The 19,987-nt window shown below is 40.7% G+C and overlaps 1 protein-coding gene and 1 non-coding gene across 2 annotated transcripts in view; one reads left to right on the plus strand and one right to left on the minus strand.

The window, feature by feature from the left end:
* The window catches only part of RPS6KA2 (ribosomal protein S6 kinase A2), a 284,003-nt gene that overhangs the window by 256,250 nt on the left and 7,766 nt on the right, over positions 1-19,987 (plus strand). The window contains exons 15-19 of the mRNA XM_036767616.1: positions 8,141-8,230; positions 11,944-12,102; positions 14,045-14,206; positions 17,468-17,544; positions 19,504-19,621. Of these exons, the coding sequence (XP_036623511.1) occupies positions 8,141-8,230; positions 11,944-12,102; positions 14,045-14,206; positions 17,468-17,544; positions 19,504-19,621 (606 nt within the window). The remainder of the gene's footprint in view (positions 1-8,140; positions 8,231-11,943; positions 12,103-14,044; positions 14,207-17,467; positions 17,545-19,503; positions 19,622-19,987) is intronic.
* Positions 15,730-15,857, minus strand: LOC118858878. The gene has a single exon (XR_005011001.1). It is a non-coding gene; the product is annotated as a U6atac minor spliceosomal RNA (small nuclear RNA).

Genomic DNA, 19,987 nt, shown 5'->3' on the forward strand with positions numbered 1-19,987 from the left:
TATATTTCCCCTCTGTGAGGAATCAGGCAGATTTTGAAAACTAAGCCTAGAGGAGCAAAATACAGTTTTAAGATTCTGTTAGCAATGCTTTCTTTTCAGATCTTGCACTGATGGAGATGAGCATTCTACTTTCAGAGAGGAAACAGTATGGCCAAACATAGCACTTGAGTTCTAGTTCAGGCTCTGCCTTCCCTGACTGTGTGGCCTTGGGCTAGTCTTAGTCCCTCTTGGACATCAATTTCCTTCAAGTTATAATTCAAGGAATATGTTTAGAGAATGAACCATGAAGACAATTTAGCCTCTAAATGACTTGGGGCATATGTTTAGTCATTTCAATCATGTCCAACCCTTTGTGACCCCATTTGGGATTTTCTTGGAAAGATACTTAGAGTAGTTTGCCATTTTCTTCTGCAGCTCATTTTACAGATGAAGAAACTGAGGCAAACAGGATTAGGTGACTTGCCCAGGGTCACATAACTAATACGTGTCTGAGGCCAGATTTGAACTTGGGAAGATGAATCTTCCTGACTCTAGGCCTGGAACTCTAGCCACTGTCCCACCTAGCTGCCATTGGGACATATACATCACAGTTTATATGATAACCAAGTTTCCACAATGTTGAAATGTATTTCAGATCACCCCCATAGCACTTTTTAACCATATTGTTTTTTTCCCTAGTTAATCATTGTTATTTAAATTGCATGCCCTTTTGTTGATATTATTTAATAATAATGTTGAAAATGGGAAGCATTGTGGCATTAGGCATAAAAACTGGCCTAGAAGTCAGAAATACCAAGCTCATGTCTTGTGTCAGACATGTGGCCTGACCAAGTGTTCTGGTCGACTCTCCAAGACTATAAATCGCAATGGAAGTGCTAACGTGCATTGGTTGGGAAAGTTCTTGACTTGAGAGTTCACTCTACCATTGAAATCCCACTTGCAGTTCCTCTCCTCTGCCTAATATTCAAAAATATAGCTTTGTATTACTCTTGACCTTAACCAGTGAAATCAGTGAGGAATATTTGTATCTCAGGATTCAGGGACAGACCTGGGATTTTATTTGTATAGGCCATTCCCAGTTAAGGAGGGTTACCTCTGCCAGAGGAGGTCATGGCCCTCATGACATCAGAGAGGTGCCCAGAGCACAAAGAAGTGACTGCCTAGAGTCACATAGCCCATGTGGATCAGAAATGGGTTTGAAACCAGTTTGTCTTGACTCCCAGGCTACACCAAGCTGCCTCCCAAATACCTTCCCTGCCTAGAAACTAAATCAAGGCCATGGTGGCAAGAACAGTGAATCCTAACCACTAGACCAGTGGTTCTCCAACATTTTGCTCTCAAGATCCCTTTACACCCTTAAAAATTATCGAGGGCTCCCCAAAGAACTTGTGTTTATGTGGTCTATAGTTATCATTATTTGCTATATTAGAAATTAAAACATATTAATATTATTATAAAAATAGTCCTGACCTCTCGGGCTACCTAAAAGTGTCTCAGAGATCCCCGGGGGTCTCCAGATCATATTTTGAGAACTTCTGCAATAGAATACCAGAGAACCCAGAGACTAAGTGCCTTTTGCTACATTTGTAGCAACATCATTTCAGGGGACCTAGAGGAAGGTCCCTAGCACATTGGAAAAGCCCTCTGTGTGAAGAAGAATCACAGAGGAGGCTTGACTAGGTCATTCTCTATACTAGAATAGTACAGCGTAGAAGTTAACACCAAAGTTGATAACCTCCATTTTAGCCAGTGTGTAGGGAGACTCTAGAGGCAGCATTAGTGGATAAAGAGCCAGCCTCAGAATAATAAGAACAGGAAAAACAAGAGTTAGCATTTCTATGGTGCTTACTGTGTGCCAGCCACTGTACTAAGCACTTTACAATCATCTCATTTGATGCTGACAGCAGCCCTGGGAGGTAGGTGGTATCCCCATTTTACAGGTGAAGAAACTGAGGCAAACAAAGGTTAAGTGACTTGCCCAGGGTCACACAGGTAATACCTCTCTGAGGCTGGATTTGAACTCGGGTCTAAGTAGCACACAGGAGACCATTAAAGGCAGCATGTAGGGGCAGCTAGGTGGTGCAGTGAGTGGAGCACTGGCCCTGGAGTCAGGAGAACCTGAGTTCAAATCCGACCTCACATACTTACTAGCTGTATGACTTTGGGCAAGTCACTTAACCCCAATTGCCCTGCCCTCCCCACTCCAAAAAAGAAAAAGGCAGCATGTAGATAAAGAGCCACCCTCAGAGGAAGATCTGGGTTCAAATCCTGTGTCTGACACATATTGTCTATGGGACTGTGGGCAAGTCATTTAATCTCTTGGTGCCCCTAAGCAACTCTCTAGTTGAAGAACGGGTACTAAACAGCATTGCCAGAAGGAATTTCCTCTTAGAAGATTCCCTATCCCAATGTCCTAACCCTACCCCCAAATGCGTATTCTAACCCTAAGCCTAACCCCAGTGCAAAAAAAAATTAGAGGAACTATCATTTATATGTTGTAAACAGATAGTCTCTTGATTAGTTCTCAGTTTTAGTTTTTTACTGGCACAATAAATATGAATGAAGTTAATTAATCACACAGTGGGGACTAGGAACAGTCTGTCCAAGATCCAACCTCATGAGATAATAAAAAAGTCAGTTCTCAACCCTTTCTCCTTTTCAGGGTAATACATTGTCTTGGAAGTTATTGAATGATTATGAACAGACTTAATGTCTTCACTAAAATAATGATAGCTTATATTTATGTAGAATTTTGGGCCTATAGCTTGTCAGTCTGCAACAACAATACAGAGCAAATAGCTACAACCCTATGAGGTAGCTATCACATGTGTGTCATTATCCTCAATTCACAAGAGGAGGATCATCATAAACAAGAACTCAGAAAACTTAAGAAAACTTGTTCATTGTCATTCACTGGTAAGTGTCAGGGCCAAGATTTGAACTTGTATCTCCCGACTCCCTCTTTCCACTCAGCAGGCTGAAAACTGGCACACACACACACACACACACACACATGTGCACACACACACACGTGCACACACACGATCATACGTGCACACACACGCATGCACGCACTCCTTGTGTTAGAAAACCAGAGGCTCATTTTCATTGTTTAGAGGTTCATGTCATTTTGGGCTCATTCAATCATAGCATGCATAAGCTGTCAGAGTTTGCCAGTAAGCTCCAGGTATTTAAATAGGGATTAAGCTCTTCATCTGTTAAACCATGTGGAGTTGGGGGTAGAGGAAGGGTGGGAGAGAGGATCGTTAAGGGACCTTAAAGGAGAGAAGCCAGCACAATTGTACCAACTTAGTATTAGGCCTTAAACACTTTCCTGGATTTCCTGGCTATGGGTTCAAATGCCAGCTGAACCTTTCATTCAGCTAAAGAATCCAGATTTAATGCTATTCAATACAGTTTCCAGTGTTTAAAGTCATTTGAGAAACTCCATAACAAATGTTCTATCATAGTATTAACACTAAATAAATTTTCATTTTAACTATGCTGTACAGACTTTCCAGTTAAATAGAGCTCATAGGGAATGCTATGATAGGCTGCTTCATTGCGGTAGTATTTAGAATTAGACTGTTCTGCCTTTTCACTTTTGAATGCCAGCAGCAGGTTGCGATCTTTGGATCATACACATATGTTGGGCCCCACAAAAGCAGGGACATAGTTAAGATGCCTCCACCAGTACCTTTTTGCGCATACTTCTAGACTCAGACATTAGGCACAATAGTCGACTTGTGCCGGCAGATGGCCCATTGCAAGTTGGCAGCTGTGGGCTAGCTGGCCCTGAATTGTAATTCTGAAAGTGGAGTAAGATTTGGAGGACTTTTAGTCATGCTTCCCTTGGTATTAGAAATCTTTTTGTTTCTCATTAGGCTGAGGAACAAGCCATCTGAGGCACTAAAGAACTTCCATCTCCTCTCTTCACAATCATACCCTTGAACTTCAAATCATCATTACGCTGCTTATTCTTTGCTGAGAACAATGCAGGCAGTTTCCCATCCCCCAAAACAGCATCCAACATTTTACTGTTTTCCATTAGTCTTTTGTTCAGGGTTTTTTTGGGGGGGAGGTGGGAAATCAACTTGAGATTTCATTGGTATAGGAACTCCATAGGAAGAAAATGCAAGTGAGCACCTGCTCTCCATTTTATAGCCTTGGAGAGTTGTTTAGAGGGTAAGCAGGTTAAATGGCTTGCTGGGGTCAAACAGCCAGGAGTTCCTGATTCTGGGGCCATTTTGCCAACTATTGTTCTGTGTTGCCTCTTTTTAAGGGGCAGCTAGATGGTGCAATGCATAGAGTATCCTGCCTAGAGTCAGGAAGACCTGAGTTCAAATCTGCCGTCAGACACTTACTAGTTGTGTGACCCTGGGCAAGTCGCTTAACCCTGTTTGCCTCTCAGTTTTCTCATCTATAAAATGAGCTGGAGAAGGAAATGGCAAAGCACTGCAGTATCCTTGCCAAGAAAACCCCAAATGGGGTCACAAAGAGACAGACACAACCACAAAAGTGACTGAACAACAAAAACCTATTTTTAAAGGGTTTTACTACCAAGCCCTCTACTACAGTCCTACACCAATGCTTCATCCCAGCATAGAGCTCACCCTGGGTTTTTGAAGGCTACACAACCTTTGGCGGGCCCTACATTGTAAACATTAGAGGGGACCATAGAATCCACCAGACTGCCAAAGGGGTCAGTGATACAAAAAAAAACTAAGAACTACATCCCTGGAAGTAATAGGAAACCATTGAAGACTTTTGAAGGTCTAGAAGCCCTAGCACAAAGTAGGCTTTCCTATACCTCCAATTCATGTTCTCTATGCCTCCCCCCAAATCTTTTTCTTGGCCCTCAGCCAACTCAATAGTTGCCTCCCACACCCTAGACACTGAAGCTATTAACCTAGGGAAGAGGGGCAGCCCTGTCCTTGCCTTCCCCACACACACACACATGAAAAGGACTCTTTCCAGGGTATCGGGTAAGAGAACAGGGGAGGACATGTACCTAAGACATACTTCTAAGTTTAATCTACATTGCTTACATTTTCTCCACCACTTTCTTAAGTGACCAAGAAGACAGTCAGTCAGGCCCTGGTTTAGAGCATTTGCTGATTTCCATGATACAAATGCTCACATTGAAAATTCAACAGCCAACCGACCCTTAGAAGCTGGAACAAGCTGGCTCCGGCGTACAACCGACCTTTCCCATATTACCACAACGATTTCTCCCTCTAGACTTCGACCTTCCTGCTTTGATAGTGATAGATACGTACCGAACCCTCTTGAAGATTCCAAAGACCTAGCCTTGGAAGGTTTCTTCCCCTTTTTCACCTTCTCTGTTCCAAGTATTCTACCTGAAACAAATTCTATAGCCAATAGTTAATCTTCCCCTTAATGCTAAAGTCGATGGACCAGGGCGGAGCCAAGATGGCGGCTGGTAAGCACGGACTAGAGTGAGCTCCGTACCCGAGTCCCTCCAAAAACCTATAAAAATGGCTCTGAACCAATTCTAGAACGGCAGAACCCACAGAACAGCAGAGGGAAGCAGGGCTCCAGCCCAGGACAGCCCGGATGGTCTCTGGGTGAGCTCTATTCCACACGGAGCTGGGAGCTGGGAGCTGGGAGCTGGGAACAGAGTGGAGCAGAGCCCAGCCTGAGCGGCGTGGACGATCCAGACCGGAAGCCGGGCGGAGGGGGCCCTAGCGCCCTGAATACGTGAGCAGTTACCAGACCCCTCGACCCACAAACACCAAAGACTGCGGAGAAGGTTAGTGGGAAAAGCTGCGGGAGTGGAAGGAGTTCGCGGTTCGGCTTCCAGCCCCGGGGGCAGCGGAGGTGGGGCAGCTACAGCTGTTGTTACTTCCGGCTCCAGGCCCACCTGGTGGGGGGAATTAAGTGGCGAATCACAGCAGGGGTGCACAGCCTGCCGAAGATCTGAGCCCAGTCTGGACTGGGGGTCCTTGGGGAAGGAGGAGTGCGGCTCTGACAGAGCTGGCACCTCCCCCCCAAACGTAGAACATAGAACTCTGTAATCTACAAGCAGTCATACCCCACTGAAAAGCTCAAGGGTCAAGTTAGTTGGTTGGGAATATGGCCAGGACGCGAAAACGCGCCCAGATTCAGTCTCAGACTTTGGATTCTTTCTTTGGTGACAAAGAAGACCAAAACATACAGCCTAAAGAAGACAGCAAAGTCATAGAGCCTACAACCAAAGCCTCCAAGAAAAACATGAACTGGCCCCAGACCATAGAAGAACTCAAAAAGGATTTGGAAAAGCAAGTTAGAGAAGTAGAGGAAAAATTGGGAAGAGAAATAAGAAGGATGCGAGAAAACCATGAAAAACAAGTCAATGACTTGCTAAAGGAGACCCAAAAAAATACTGAAAAATACACTGAAGAAAACAACACCTTACAAAATAGACTAACTCAAATGGCAAAAGAGCTCCAAAAAGCCAATGAGGAGAAGAATTCCTTGAAAGGCAGAATTAGCCAAATGGAAAAGGAGGTCCAAAAGACCACTGAAGAAAATTTAAATCGACTTTAAAGTCGATGGACCAAAACCAGAACTCCTTCTCTAAAAGGCTGTATGGTCCTAGGACTGCATAGTCTAGACTAGTATACCTTTCTGTGAGCTCTAAGACCTCCCCCTGTTTCCTGGCTGGGTCCCTGTATCCAGAATGATCTTATTCAAACCCTAATCGTTGCTGTTTGCCCCTACACCACCACCACCACCACTACACTACTGTGTCCCGGGCACAGCTTCCAAATCATTTTTGGTGTAACCCAGATCCTAAAATCGTACACTTAGAGCTGCAAGAGATCCTTAGAAGTCATCTTTACAGTTCAGGAACCCGAGACTTGAAAAGTAAAGTGATTTTCTCAGGGTCTCACAGGTAGTACGCAGCAAAGCTTGGATTTGAACCCTCATAGAGATTCCAAAGACCCTAGTCTTTGAAGCTTTCTTCCCCTTTTCCACTTTCTCTTGCAATATTCAACCTGAAACAAGTTTGATAGCCAACAGTTAATCCTGCCCTTGATGGTAAAGTTCCTTTGACTCCAATTTCAGTGTTCTTTATCCTACAACTTGCTACGTCTCTTAAAAATAGAACAGACATTCTGGGGCTGTGAACCAACACATACTTTCTTCTTGCCCTGCTGCTGCTTCTTTCCATCTAACTATATTCAGTGTGCTAAATCTTTATTCTACCTCACCACCATCCCTTAGGAAGGATTTACTCTAGAATCTAGGTTTACAATTAGAAAAATTATTTGAATAGTAAATAATTTCAGAATAATCGCTTCTCCCAATAAGGGTAGGATATGGTACCACGGCATCTTCCTTATTATGTGAAAAATCTCAGATACAAACATTGATGCAAAACAATCACTAAAAGGTGTCTGAGAAACAGCAGCAGGTAGTGTTTTCTTTATGCCTGCCGTCTCCTAAAGAGAATCTCGCAAATGTGTGCAACTTACTATGTGAAATAAAACCTGATACACATCTGATAGTTTGTTCTAAGTACCAAAGCAACCCAAAGTTCAGATGCTTCAGTGACCTGACAGAAATGTCAGAGTCTGCTTTCCTGTATCTTAATTGTAATTCCTACAGTAATGGATTTCAAATTTTGCTTCCCTTGAAAAGCTCTCAGGATGTCTTTGGTTTAGGGCTTTCCTTTTTCGATGAACTCAATAAGTTGCTACAAAAGCTGTTAGAACTCAAAAAGTATTCTATTGGTAGTATATAAAATGCAGATACTATTACTTAATGTTTTAGATGTGCATTTATCCATCATTTGTAGCAGATACTCCGGATCAGCTTCCTCAAGCCTTCTATGACCACTCCTTTCTTAGGCATTATCTCAAAATTAGGTCCTGATTTTTTCAGTCCTTTTGTGAGAATTGGGACAAAGGAAATGACAGGAAAATTTGTAGGCAATTTGAAGTGTTATTTGATTAGTGGGAGCACTAGCTCATATGAGTTTGGGGCAAGGAAAGAAAGATTTCAAGTCAATTTATGGAATTATTCCTAGCAGACAACAGTCAGTGATAGAGGAGTTGAAACAAGAAGATGGGGTTTTTTTGTATTGATGTGTGTAAACAGATTGCTTATTGTCTCTTTGCTCCATTTGTTCCAGATAATTGACAAGAGTAAAAGAGACCCCTCAGAAGAAATTGAGATTCTCTTACGATATGGACAGCATCCAAATATCATCACCCTGAAGGATGTAAGTAGCCTCACCACAGACCAAATGTTGCTACTCTTTCTACTGCTAATTCTTTGTTTCATCAGTGGGAAAGAAGTTATTTTGTGTTTCCGTGCGACTCCAAGGAGTTATAATGGACTGCTCCCCCTGACCAATAGGCTAGGCTTCACCTTCTATATCATCCACCGTACAACATCATGTGTACTTGATTAAATGAACTCCGTAGAGTAGCTGGACCATATGCTCACATCACCATTTTGATCACCATCCCTCTTCCCATCCTGTAATTTGTATATAAAAGAAAAAATTATCTCTTTTGTGAATTTTCAATCATATGTAATTTTCTTATCATGCTAATTTATAGCTGCGACTTGAAGACATGGAAGTAATAGACTAGGAAATGTATCAAGAGCCAAGATAACTGGGTTTTATTTCTTAATTCTTTCACTATTAAATGTGGTTCTGTTTCTATTTCTTTATGTGTAAAAGGGGTTCATACTTGGTTACCTCCTAGAAATCACTGATACTTCTCCCAAGGTACCCAGTGACTATTTATCTTTGCAGTTATTGATTGGTCCACTCAGGACTCCCACAGCGTTGTCATGTTCCTATGACGAAAGGGATCTGAGAGGCAAGAGGAGTGGTTCGAGAAGACATACCACCCCTTGAACTCCAGAGGGCTTCTAGGAATCCTTAAATCTAGAGTTTAAAAACATCATAGATTTTCAGAGTTAGAATGGACCCAGAATCCATCAAGCAGAACCTGTATCCAAAAAAGAATCCCTAATACAAGATCCCTTGCGGGTGAATAAACAGCTTTTGCCTGAAGACTTCCAGGGAAAGGACCCCCCCACCCACCCACTGAGGCAGCCTATCTGTGTATTATAAAATGAACTGTTCCCACCCAAGTTCCACTCTAGTCCTGTAGAGCTCCTGGCATGGGAGGACTTCCATGGTAGTATTCCATAGCAATAAAATATTCAGTGAAATGTAGCTTTAGACTAAAGTAGTGCCTCAATTTCATAATCTTCACATTATCTGATTTATTGTAATTATTGTTATTCTTATTAATATCTCAATTCTATTAAGATATTTAAAGTCTGAAAAGTACTTTACATATATTTTCATTTGTACCTCACAACAATCCTATGAGGTAGATGGTATTATCCCCATTTTACAGATGGGGAAACTGGCACTCAGAGTGGTTAGCCTTGGGTCACATAACAAGTAAGTGTTTGAGACTGAGTTCTCAATGAGGTCTTCCTGACTGCAAGTCCAGCACTTTATCCACCAGCCCACTGTCCCTAATTCATGCGTTGTTGACCAAAGGAAGAGACCAATCCTATAAGCTTCCAGGTATTCCACATTACTTCTGTGAAGTTCTAGAACAATTTCAAACCCAGAGAAATTACAGTTTTTTGAATTTTGTTTTATTTTAGCTATGGGTTGAATTGACAGTGAAATAAAAGCAATTACATTAATTTTTAGAAGATTTCTTTGAGTGGCAACAAGCTACTTTAGTAACAATTATTTGAAAGTCCATTGCATTTTAACTGACTTGTAATTATGAATAGTGGATTAGACTGTCTGTGAAGGAATAGTATGAGTGGAAAAGGTATAAGTGTAAATGAGAATTGGCTTAGGTCTAAGGAGGCCTTCTTGGAGAAACCCTCAAGAAAGCCTGTTGCTTCAGACGGTGCTGTCTGAGGAAGGCACTAGGCCAGTTGTCAGAACTTTTTCTCTTAAAGAAAAGAAATACCTTTGCCTGGCCCTTGGGGCTCTTGCCCCAGAGTGCCTTTTTCTCATCCTTCCAATTTGCACACATTCTAAGTTTATCCTGCAAATTTGGTACTTCTGGGGGAGAAAATTAAGAGCTAGAGCTCCAGCAAGAACTTACAACAGGGGAAGAGAGAAAAAGGAGGGAGACCAGGGAAAGCTACAACAGAGAAGGAGAAGGTGTAGGACATTTTATGTGTGCGATCCTGGAGAGCTGAGTATAGAATGTTCTACTGAGCAGCATAAATCTTTGGGCTAGAGTAGATAGGGAATCCTCTGCTCTAATAAAGGCTTTCAGAGCTGCACCTCTATTGGTCTGGTTAGCTTCAAGGCAGTCTAGTGTTTTGACACAGGTCACAACAAAGATATTAATAGGATTTAGAGCTGGAAAGAACCTTAGAGATCATGTAGTCCAACTTCATCGTTTTACAGATGAAAAAAAGGAGACAAAGAAAAGCTTGGTGACTTGTCCAGGGCCAACACAGGAGCAAAGTCAGGACTCCAAACCTAAAAATACAGTGCTTTTTCCACTTCAGTACACTATCTACATGGAAATCAGCAAGTCTGAAGTTGCTTTTCCAGTAAGAGGAGCCTCCATTTTAGTGATGTTTCCTGCTAAGATGACCCTTGGGACAAATTCTCTTTATCGAGTTGATTTAACTCTACTTGAATTTTTAGATCTACTTCGCCGGGGTACTTTATTTTCCCGAATAAGCCTTTATAATACTAATAATGGTTTAATTTACAAATTCACATATACATGACAATGCTCTTTACGTATTGTTTCCTCATTTAAGCCTCACAATCCTACGAGACAGGTAGTTCTATTTTATTGTCACCATTTTACAACTGAGAAAAACCAGGCTAAGTTAGATTAAGTTTGTCTAATTAATTAATTAAAATCACACATTAATTTAAACCGTCGAGCTAGAAAGTGGGCATACTCAGTTCTTTCGTCTCCTAATTCAGTGTTGTGATTATATCACGCTGGGACTTAACACATGAATAACATGACAGATGGCCCAGAGTATCACTAAGGCTCTGAGACTGATGTCATAATCCAACCTGAACAAAAATTATATTTTGACCATTGCTTCTACCGCTATAAAATGCTACTTCCACATTTTCCTGACTATAGCAAACTAGTTACATTTGCTTCTGCTTTCATATTCTAGTAGATGAATCCTCCAGAGAAACATACCTGACCTAATCTTAAGTAACACATTTCTTGGCAATTTTGATCACAAAAGAGTGAGAAATAGAAGTGTATAAAGGAATGAATGATTTTGTCGTTGTCATTCAGTCATTTTCAGTCATGTCTGATTCTTCATGACCCCATTTGGGGGTCTTGACAAACACACTGGAGTGGTTTGCCATTTCTCCAGCTTATTTTACAGTTGAGGAAGCTGAGACAAGCAGGGTTAAATAACTTGCCCAAGGTCACACAACTAGTACATGTTTGAGGCCACATTTGAATTAGGAAGGTGGTCTCCCTGACTCCATGTCTAGCACTCTATCCACTGCACCATCTCATTGCCCCATAGAAAAGCAAGTTAGGTGAAATTATGAAGAAAATTTGCTTGAGGTACACATAGGTATAAAGTTTTAGCAGCCCTAATGATATAGCTCGTTAATATTGAATTTTGTACTTCATTATTAAAACTGAATTTTTGTGGAGGTGATGACAGCGTGGAGAGATACGTCTGATGTGGATTAGAACAACTGTTCCGTTGTTTCCCAGGAAGGATTTTTTTTTGCTCCCAGGTCAACACTCTAGCCACTACCAACTAGTATTCTGTTCTGTCTCTTCTACAGTTTCTTCGAGCACCATTGGATCTTCTTTAAGAGGTGCTATAATGCTTCATAGTAATGAACCTGGATTACTATAGAATTACAGACATTTCCTAATTCAGCAGGACTATGAGGTCCTTTACTTTCACCTTTCTCTGATCCTCTAGGTCTACGATGATGGGAAGTATGTTTACCTTGTGATGGAGCTGATGAGAGGCGGGGAACTTTTAGACCGCATCCTCCGACAGAAGTATTTCTCAGAAAGGGAGGCTAGTGCTGTGCTGTGTACCATTACTAAGACTATGGACTACCTCCATTCCCAAGGAGTAAGTTTCTAGCTTTCTTCTGCATGATAGTTAGGATCGTGAAGATCATAATTTTAATAATAAAAATAGGAACAGTGAAATGAGTTATGAACTTATGATGTTGGAATTAAGATATTCTTTTAATTCCTGTTGAATCAGTACTTTATAGAAATTAAATTATTCTTCCATTAAATACACCTGTATACAAATGCCAAGCATTCACACATAGGTATTTTAGCGAGAAAGTCATTTCAGTACTTCAAGAATCCAGTAGAAAGTAAGCTACTAGAGGGTAGTGCCAAACATATTTGGGACTTGGGGTTCTTTTTGGAGGGGGGAACCAGATCCATGATTTTCATTAGTAAAAATGAATTCCCTATGAGGAAACTCCCTCTATGCATGTAGTTCAATGTCTTCTCTGCAGCGTACAGTCTTAGAAAGTTTCCTAGGGTACTGAGAAGTTAAGTAACTTCCCCAGGGTCATAAAGGCTATCAGTATGTCTCAGAGAAGATACCAGAACCCAAGTCTTCTTGACCCTAAGGCCAACTCTCTGTCTCCTACTCCACCCTCCCTCTCACATACTAGGTGCTTAATAAAGGTGTGTCGAATATTGAATGAATCCATGATTTCATTGATGGATCTTTGAAGATCCAAACTTTACTTGAAGCCTTTGCAACTTGGTAAGACCTACCTTAGCTTGTGTCTCATTGGCATCATTTTAAAAAACTAAGGGTCACTTCCATGACAGAAGGAAGCATTAGAGTACAATTCCAGTGGAAAGAAAGAAAAGTAAACCAACTGAATTAAAGCTGAAGACTTGGGGATGTGTCTTGGCAAAATCATACTGGACAATGAGATGATCCCCCGAGGGAACTGTATTAGTATTTTCTTTAACCTGGTACTTTTAGACCTAACTAAATAAGGGAAGATGGGAGATATTCTAGGGAATGGCACCACTTAGCCATGGGATGATGATTACTTTGTTGACAGTGGTAATTACCTATTTTCCCATCATTCCTGTGAAACAGATAGTGCTGTGCAGTTAGGCTGTGTGTCCTTATTTATTCATTAAAACAGGTTGACAGCTTCTTCAAGACCACGCAATGCTTCTTAAGTGTATAGCTGTTTGGGAGGATAGAAAAAGAAAATACTTATTTTTGTCCCCAGTGTAACCATACTCCAGAGTTAGCACTTGCAATGATGGCTTGGTTTAGTTTGATTTAGTTTTCAGATTTTCTTGTGATTAATAAAAAGAGGTAGTGGAAATTAAAACAAAAAGACATTTCATTATCTTTCCATTGGGGCCTAGCTACATTGAGTCTGATTCCCCAAGTCCCTCCTATTCATTCCTCTTTACTTCTTGGATTCTCTCCCCCGATATTTTTAATAAGAGATTTGAGACATTCACATCTCCAGCCTACCTAGGGATCACATCATGTTATTACAGTAATCCTCTTTGCTCCCCTTCAAGAGAAATGACTTTTCTACCTAAATACCTGCCTTGCTTTGACATATCCATGGGACCTGCCATCAGGCCATTATATAGGATTTTTAAAAGGTACATGACATTATTCAGGTTAACCCAGCCCACCATATTTCCTTTTAACAAAATAGCTCATTATGTCTACTCTCTCTTTCTGGTGGGAATGTATTTACTTATGTCTCAAATATTCACTATTAGGGCTCTTGATGTAGGTTTTTTTTAATCTAAGTGACAGATCAAAATGAGGTAGGGGAAGGGAATTAGAAAAAGAGAGAGAGTGAGAAAGTAAATGATAGATAGATAAACACTTCAAATAAGGCAATGGCCTGTTAGTTATAATTATTCTGCTTCCTGTTGAGATATCAGTTCAGAATGAACGTGCTCTATATAAATCCATCCCTTCTGGCTTTATTCAGTCTTTTCTCCTGTTTTCTTTGTCCCAACCCCTGAATGACTAAGAATGTTTTCTATCTCTCCAGGTTGTTCATCGAGATCTGAAGCCTAGTAATATCCTATACATGGATGAGTCTGGAAATCCGGATTCCATCAGGATCTGCGATTTTGGATTCGCCAAGCAACTGAGGGCAGAGAATGGGCTGCTCATGACACCGTGCTACACAGCTAACTTCGTGGCCCCTGAGGTCAGAGCTCACAAACCATTAGAAAGATGTACCCCAGCCATCCTTAAGAAAGCCACCAGCTTTTCCACACCTTCTCAAAAAAAATAGCCTTCAGTTTATTTTTCTAATAATAAAGATTCACCCATTTGTAAACAAAAATGATAAAATCATTTTTTCCTTCATATAAGTGGCAGTTTGAGTCAAAGGGTCTAAGCCTGGAAGGGACCTTGGAGATGAGTTAGTCCAACCTTCTAATCTTGTGGATGAGGAAGTTAAGACCTGGAGAGGACAAGTAACTTGGCCCGGGTCATGTAACATAGTTAAGTGGTGGAGCTGAGATTGGAACCCAAATCCTTTGTGGTGAAACCTGGTCCTCTTTTCTCTATTCCACAATGGAATTAGGGTCAGTAATCAGGAATTTCTCCTAACTCAATCCTTACGAATCTCTCAGGTGACCTTACACCCAGCACTTCACATCTTTATTTTCATGTTTGTGAAACATGAAAATGATCTCTCGCTTGTTTCTGGTTAGCATGATGCCGGTAGAGGGTTTGGATGGTTACTGATTAGGTTTGGGATTAACTATAAGCAACTGATTTGGAAGACTACATATGCATGTGTGTGTACATGCATACAGATATCTGTGTGCATATGCACATATATGCATGTATATATTTACAAACACATATAATATCCTCCTTTTCCTTAAAATAGACTCTAATATCTTGTCTAGAAATCAATTTAATAAATATTTCTTAAATGTAATGCCATAAGGAATGAGAATACAAAGATGAAAAATTATTTATTTCTTACCCTTATGGTTTTTAGTTTAATGGAAGACACCATATGTATATGAATAAATATGTTACAAGGTCAAAATGTGATAAGAGCAAAGGAGACAGAGATAACATAATAGGAGAATTTGGGGTAGGGGAAAGAAAAAGATGAGGAAGCAGTTAGTAACATAGCTATCACAGCATAGTGTCGAGATTTACTGAGCATTAGATTTTTATTGGACGTAATTTGTATCCTACTTCAAATTGCTGACTATAATAGGAAAGGCAGAAAGCAGACACTAAAATTAATAACATTAAAAATTCATGAAAACCTCGGAATGGCTGGGTTGCCAATAAGAGCTGACAATGAATCCCCAGGGCCCTTTTTCTAAGAGTTTCCCATGCCTTTGGGTTAAAGGCTTCAGTAAGGGCTTCAGTTTTTTTCTTCCTTTTTTCAAGCTCTCTTTCAACCCTTTCAATTACTTTGTAGTGTCAGTGATGTGGCCCATGTAGGTTAATAGGAATACAGCTCAGCAGAGCCATAACTAGCTATTATCGTGACTGAACAATTAAGAGGTATTGGGGTAGCGACAGGACTGGGAATGGGAAGAATAAATGTGCCCTGGCATATCTCAAGGCTGCTTCTGAAAAGGGAGAAAGCATGCCTCAGGTCAAAACTATCACCATGTTGGGGATACGGTAGGGAAGGTATGGGAGGGAAGAGTCAGAGAAGAAAAGCATACTCCACAACAATGCTATGGGGATCCTCAAAAAACATGGTTAGATGCCACAGAGTAGGCGGCAATGCCTTAACCAGATATGTGTTGTAAAGGCCACTAGGACCTCTTCCATCCTTATCAAGGGGAGTGCTAACCTTCTCTCCTTTCATACAATAAGACTCTTAAGAACTTTGGAATTGATCGTGTGACATGGAAGACACTGGCACAGGACCGCTCAGCATGGCGTGCCCACATCAAAGATGGTGCTGTGCTCTATGAGCAAAGAAGAATTAAAGCAACTCAAAGGAAATGCAGGATGCACAAATTTAGAGAATCCACCCTGAATGTTCACAGGGACTATTTGTGCCCAACCTGTGGTAGAACATTCTGAGCTCCTATTGGTCTGATCAGCCACAATCGGACACATTAAAACTTGACTCTAGCATAGTGATATCATTTTGGTCCTCTTCAAGAATGAAGGACAACAATCAACCAACCATGGGGACCCTCAAAATTTTTTACCCTGGGGTAAAGTATAGATGGCCTCACCCTAGTTACAGCTGTACAGCCATGCATGAGAGAAGCAGAAAGAGACAGAATAGTCAGGGAGAGGCTGAGGTCACTAATGGATGAATAAAAGCTAATAACTAAAAATATCAGCTGACACATATATAATGCTTTAAGGTTTGCGAGTGCTTAGCATAGATCCTCACAATTTAGCATTTGATCCTCACAATAATCCTATGAGGTAGTTACTATTAATATCCCCGTTTTATAGATGAGAAACAGAGGCAGAGGAAGGTTAAACCATTTGCTCAGAGTTACATAGCTGCCAAGTGTCTGCAACAGAATTTGAACTCAGGTCTCCCTGACTTTAAGTTCCAGAATGCTACCCCTTATGGCAACTAGCTGCCTTCAATGAAAATACAAAAGGGAAGGGTTGGAGGAAACATCAATGATAGTCCAATTAAAACATCAAGTCAGAACACTCAGAAATGTAAAGAGAAATGTTATCAACTCTATATAACAGAAACTACAAATACTACTATTTAGTCAATAGGGAGGATATTTTAAAATGCTTGTGTTTTAGCTGATTAATGCCCATGAAAACAAACCTTCCTCTTGGTTCCTTTCTCTTCCTCTCATATATTTGTTTCTGCGTGATTCCTTTGTTAAGTCCAGCCATTCATTTTTGAAACACTCATTACTATGGCACCAGCAGAAGAGATAGCAAATGACTCTCAGGAAGAAAGAGCGTGCCTGCCACCTAATGGGGAAATTGAGCCATTTCCTAGCATCAGCATTAACTGGGTAGGGAAATGAGAAAGCCAATAGAATGGCTGTAGCTAAGAATTTTTACACCTACTAGAATATGATTCAGCAGCAAAAGCAAGTGATAAGAAGCTGGCGTGAGGTTATCCAAAGAGCCTATTTTGGCGATGTTTTCTGTGATCCTATTCAAACAAACTTGACCACAAGACCCTCACATGGATACGAAGCTTTGGTCAACACTCACATGTGCTTTTCTTCTTGTTTGTGTAGCTATAAGTGTATAAAGGAGGATTGTAGCACTATAAATTGTTCAGATTCATGAATCATCAATATCCTTCTGCCATGTGGATTGTTTCTTTTGTAAAAGGACATAGAGATTTCAAAGCCTCTCCCTGCACCATGCCCCCTCATCCCATCCTGCTTATTGACCTCATTCAAGAAAAACGCTACTAGTTAGAGTTTTCCAGTAAAGGGCTAGAATATTAATTAATTATCCTTTGTTTTCCTCCACATAGGTGTTGAAACGGCAGGGCTATGATGCAGCTTGTGATATCTGGAGCTTAGGGATCCTTTTGTATACAATGCTGGCAGGGTAAGCAGACACCTTCTTTGGCAAGGGGTATCCTTGCCTGACAGGAGGATGTGTGGGATGATTTTTAGTAATGCATGGGCTTGAAACTACTGTAAAACCAATAACTACCCACCTCTTTCCATCTCTTGCCTCTCCCCTCTCCCCAGAGACAGTGCATTCTCACAAACACTCAAGGCCTTTTAAGACTGAATCCCACCCCCTTTCCTTCTTCCCTCCTGCACCCTATCCAACCCACCACTACCACAACAGAAGGGTAAAGAACTAGAACCTTGGGACCTTACCTTTGGAAGCTTGCCCATCTTATTTTGTACCAAAAAGAGAGATGATAGTATTCAGACCTGAGAGGAAACTTAGAGATCATCTAGCAAGGGGTTCTTAAGCGAAGGTCCATGAATTTTCTATAATGTTTTAATAACTATATTTTAATCTAAAATTCTGCAATTTTTGTTTTGCATTTAAAAACATTATTCTGAGAAGGGGTCTACCAGATTGCCAAAGGATTCCATGACACACACAGAAAAGTTAAGAATTTCTGACCTAGTCCAACCCATTCATCCCACATATGAGGAAATTGAGACCCAAAAATGTACAGTGACTTGCCCAAGGTCACACAAGCAGTAAGGAGCAACTGTTGTTGTCGAGTTTTTCAGGCTTATCTGACTTTCCATGACCCCATTTGGGGTTTGCTTGGCAAAGATACTGGAGTAGTTTGTCATGCCATTTCCTTTTCCAGCTCATTTTATAGATGGGGAAACTGAGGCAAACAGGGTTAAGTGATTTGCCCTGGGGTCACACAACTAATCTCTGAGAGAAGATTTAAAATTTAGGAAGATGAGCTCCTCCTGACTCCAGGCACAGTCTCTGTGTACTATGGCGCCACCTAGTGCCCTAAGGAGCAACTGTAGTCTCTTCCAAAAGCCTTCTTATGTCAGTCTGGGGATCAGGACACCAGTCTAACTTTGCAATCAACTCAATTTAGAGCATCAGTTTTCTCCTTCGAGGGGCCAGTTAAATAATCCTTATGTTCCCTGATAGCTCTAAAGTTCCTTAACCTTATGACAGTGACCTGTTACTTTTTCTCTATGTGAAATCAAACAAAAGATCCTATGAATAAAGCCCTTGGACTACCCACTCCTCAGTCACACGTGTGCAGAAATATCTCAACAGGGTAGAAGAAAAGAAATTAATTCATCTTCAAAATAAAAGTATAAGCTTGGTCTCATAGTGGTCTGTGTCATCTCAGTTTTCCTTGGACCATGCTCATTTGTGTCTAATTAATGATGTAAGCACACAGTTGAACATAAACTCCTTGAGAACAAGAAATGTTCCCTTTTGTATCTTAGGCAGCTAGATGGCACAGTGAATAGAGTCAGGGACACTCATCTTCTTGACTTCAAATCTGGCCTCAGACACTCACTAGCTGTGTGACCTTGGGCAAGTCACTTAACCCTGTTTGCCTCAGTTTCCTCATCTGTAAAAGGGGCTGGAAAATGAAATTAAATGGCAAACTATACCTGTATTTTTGCCAAGAAAACTCCAAATGGGGTTATAAAGAATCAGCCACAACTGAAAAATGACTGAATAACAAAGCCCCAGCACTTAGTGCAAAGCCTCTCACAAAGTAGCCACCTCGTAAATGATTAGTTGAATTGAATCATATAAATCAAAACTTAGGCCCTCGAGTCATACTTTTAGAATTCCTATATTAGACCAAAATGATCCTCCCTCAGCATGTAACAGAACTTCCTCTCTCATTTTCACCATGTATAAAATGGAAGTATTCAACTTCACACTGAAATAAGGTGCATCAAGGAAACTAGAGAAACTTGAGAAAGGCCTGTACTTGGGGTCCTTTAAAAAATGGTTATTTTTTTTATAACACAGTGTATGTTCTTTAGGCATAAACAGCTTAAATTATAGAAAAGAACTTTGTTACCCTAAATTTTGTTTGTGTCACAGGTTCACTCCTTTTGCAAACGGGCCAGATGACACTCCTGAAGAAATCTTGGCAAGGATTGGCAGTGGGAAATACGCACTTTCAGGAGGAAACTGGGATTCTGTATCCGATGCTGCAAAGGTAAGTAAAAACCTCATTTGCATACCTACCTGCACAGGCTGGAAGTCTTCATGATTCAATAACGAGTTCCTTTATGATAATAATAATAGCTAACATTTATATAGCGTTTACTATTTGCCAGGTACTGTGCTGTGGGCTTTACGATTATTATCTCATTTACTGGAAGGTAGGTGCTGTTATTATCCCCATTTTCTGAGGAAACTGAGGCAGACAGGGGTTAAATGACTTGCCCAGGGTCACACAGCTTGTAAGTGTCCAAAGCGATATACGCACACACACACAGATACATACATACACATATATATATATATATATATATATATATATATATATATATATATATATATATATATATATATATATATA

Source organism: Trichosurus vulpecula, chromosome 7 (genome assembly GCF_011100635.1).
Source record: "Trichosurus vulpecula isolate mTriVul1 chromosome 7, mTriVul1.pri, whole genome shotgun sequence".
Lineage (NCBI taxonomy): Eukaryota > Metazoa > Chordata > Mammalia > Diprotodontia > Phalangeridae > Trichosurus > Trichosurus vulpecula.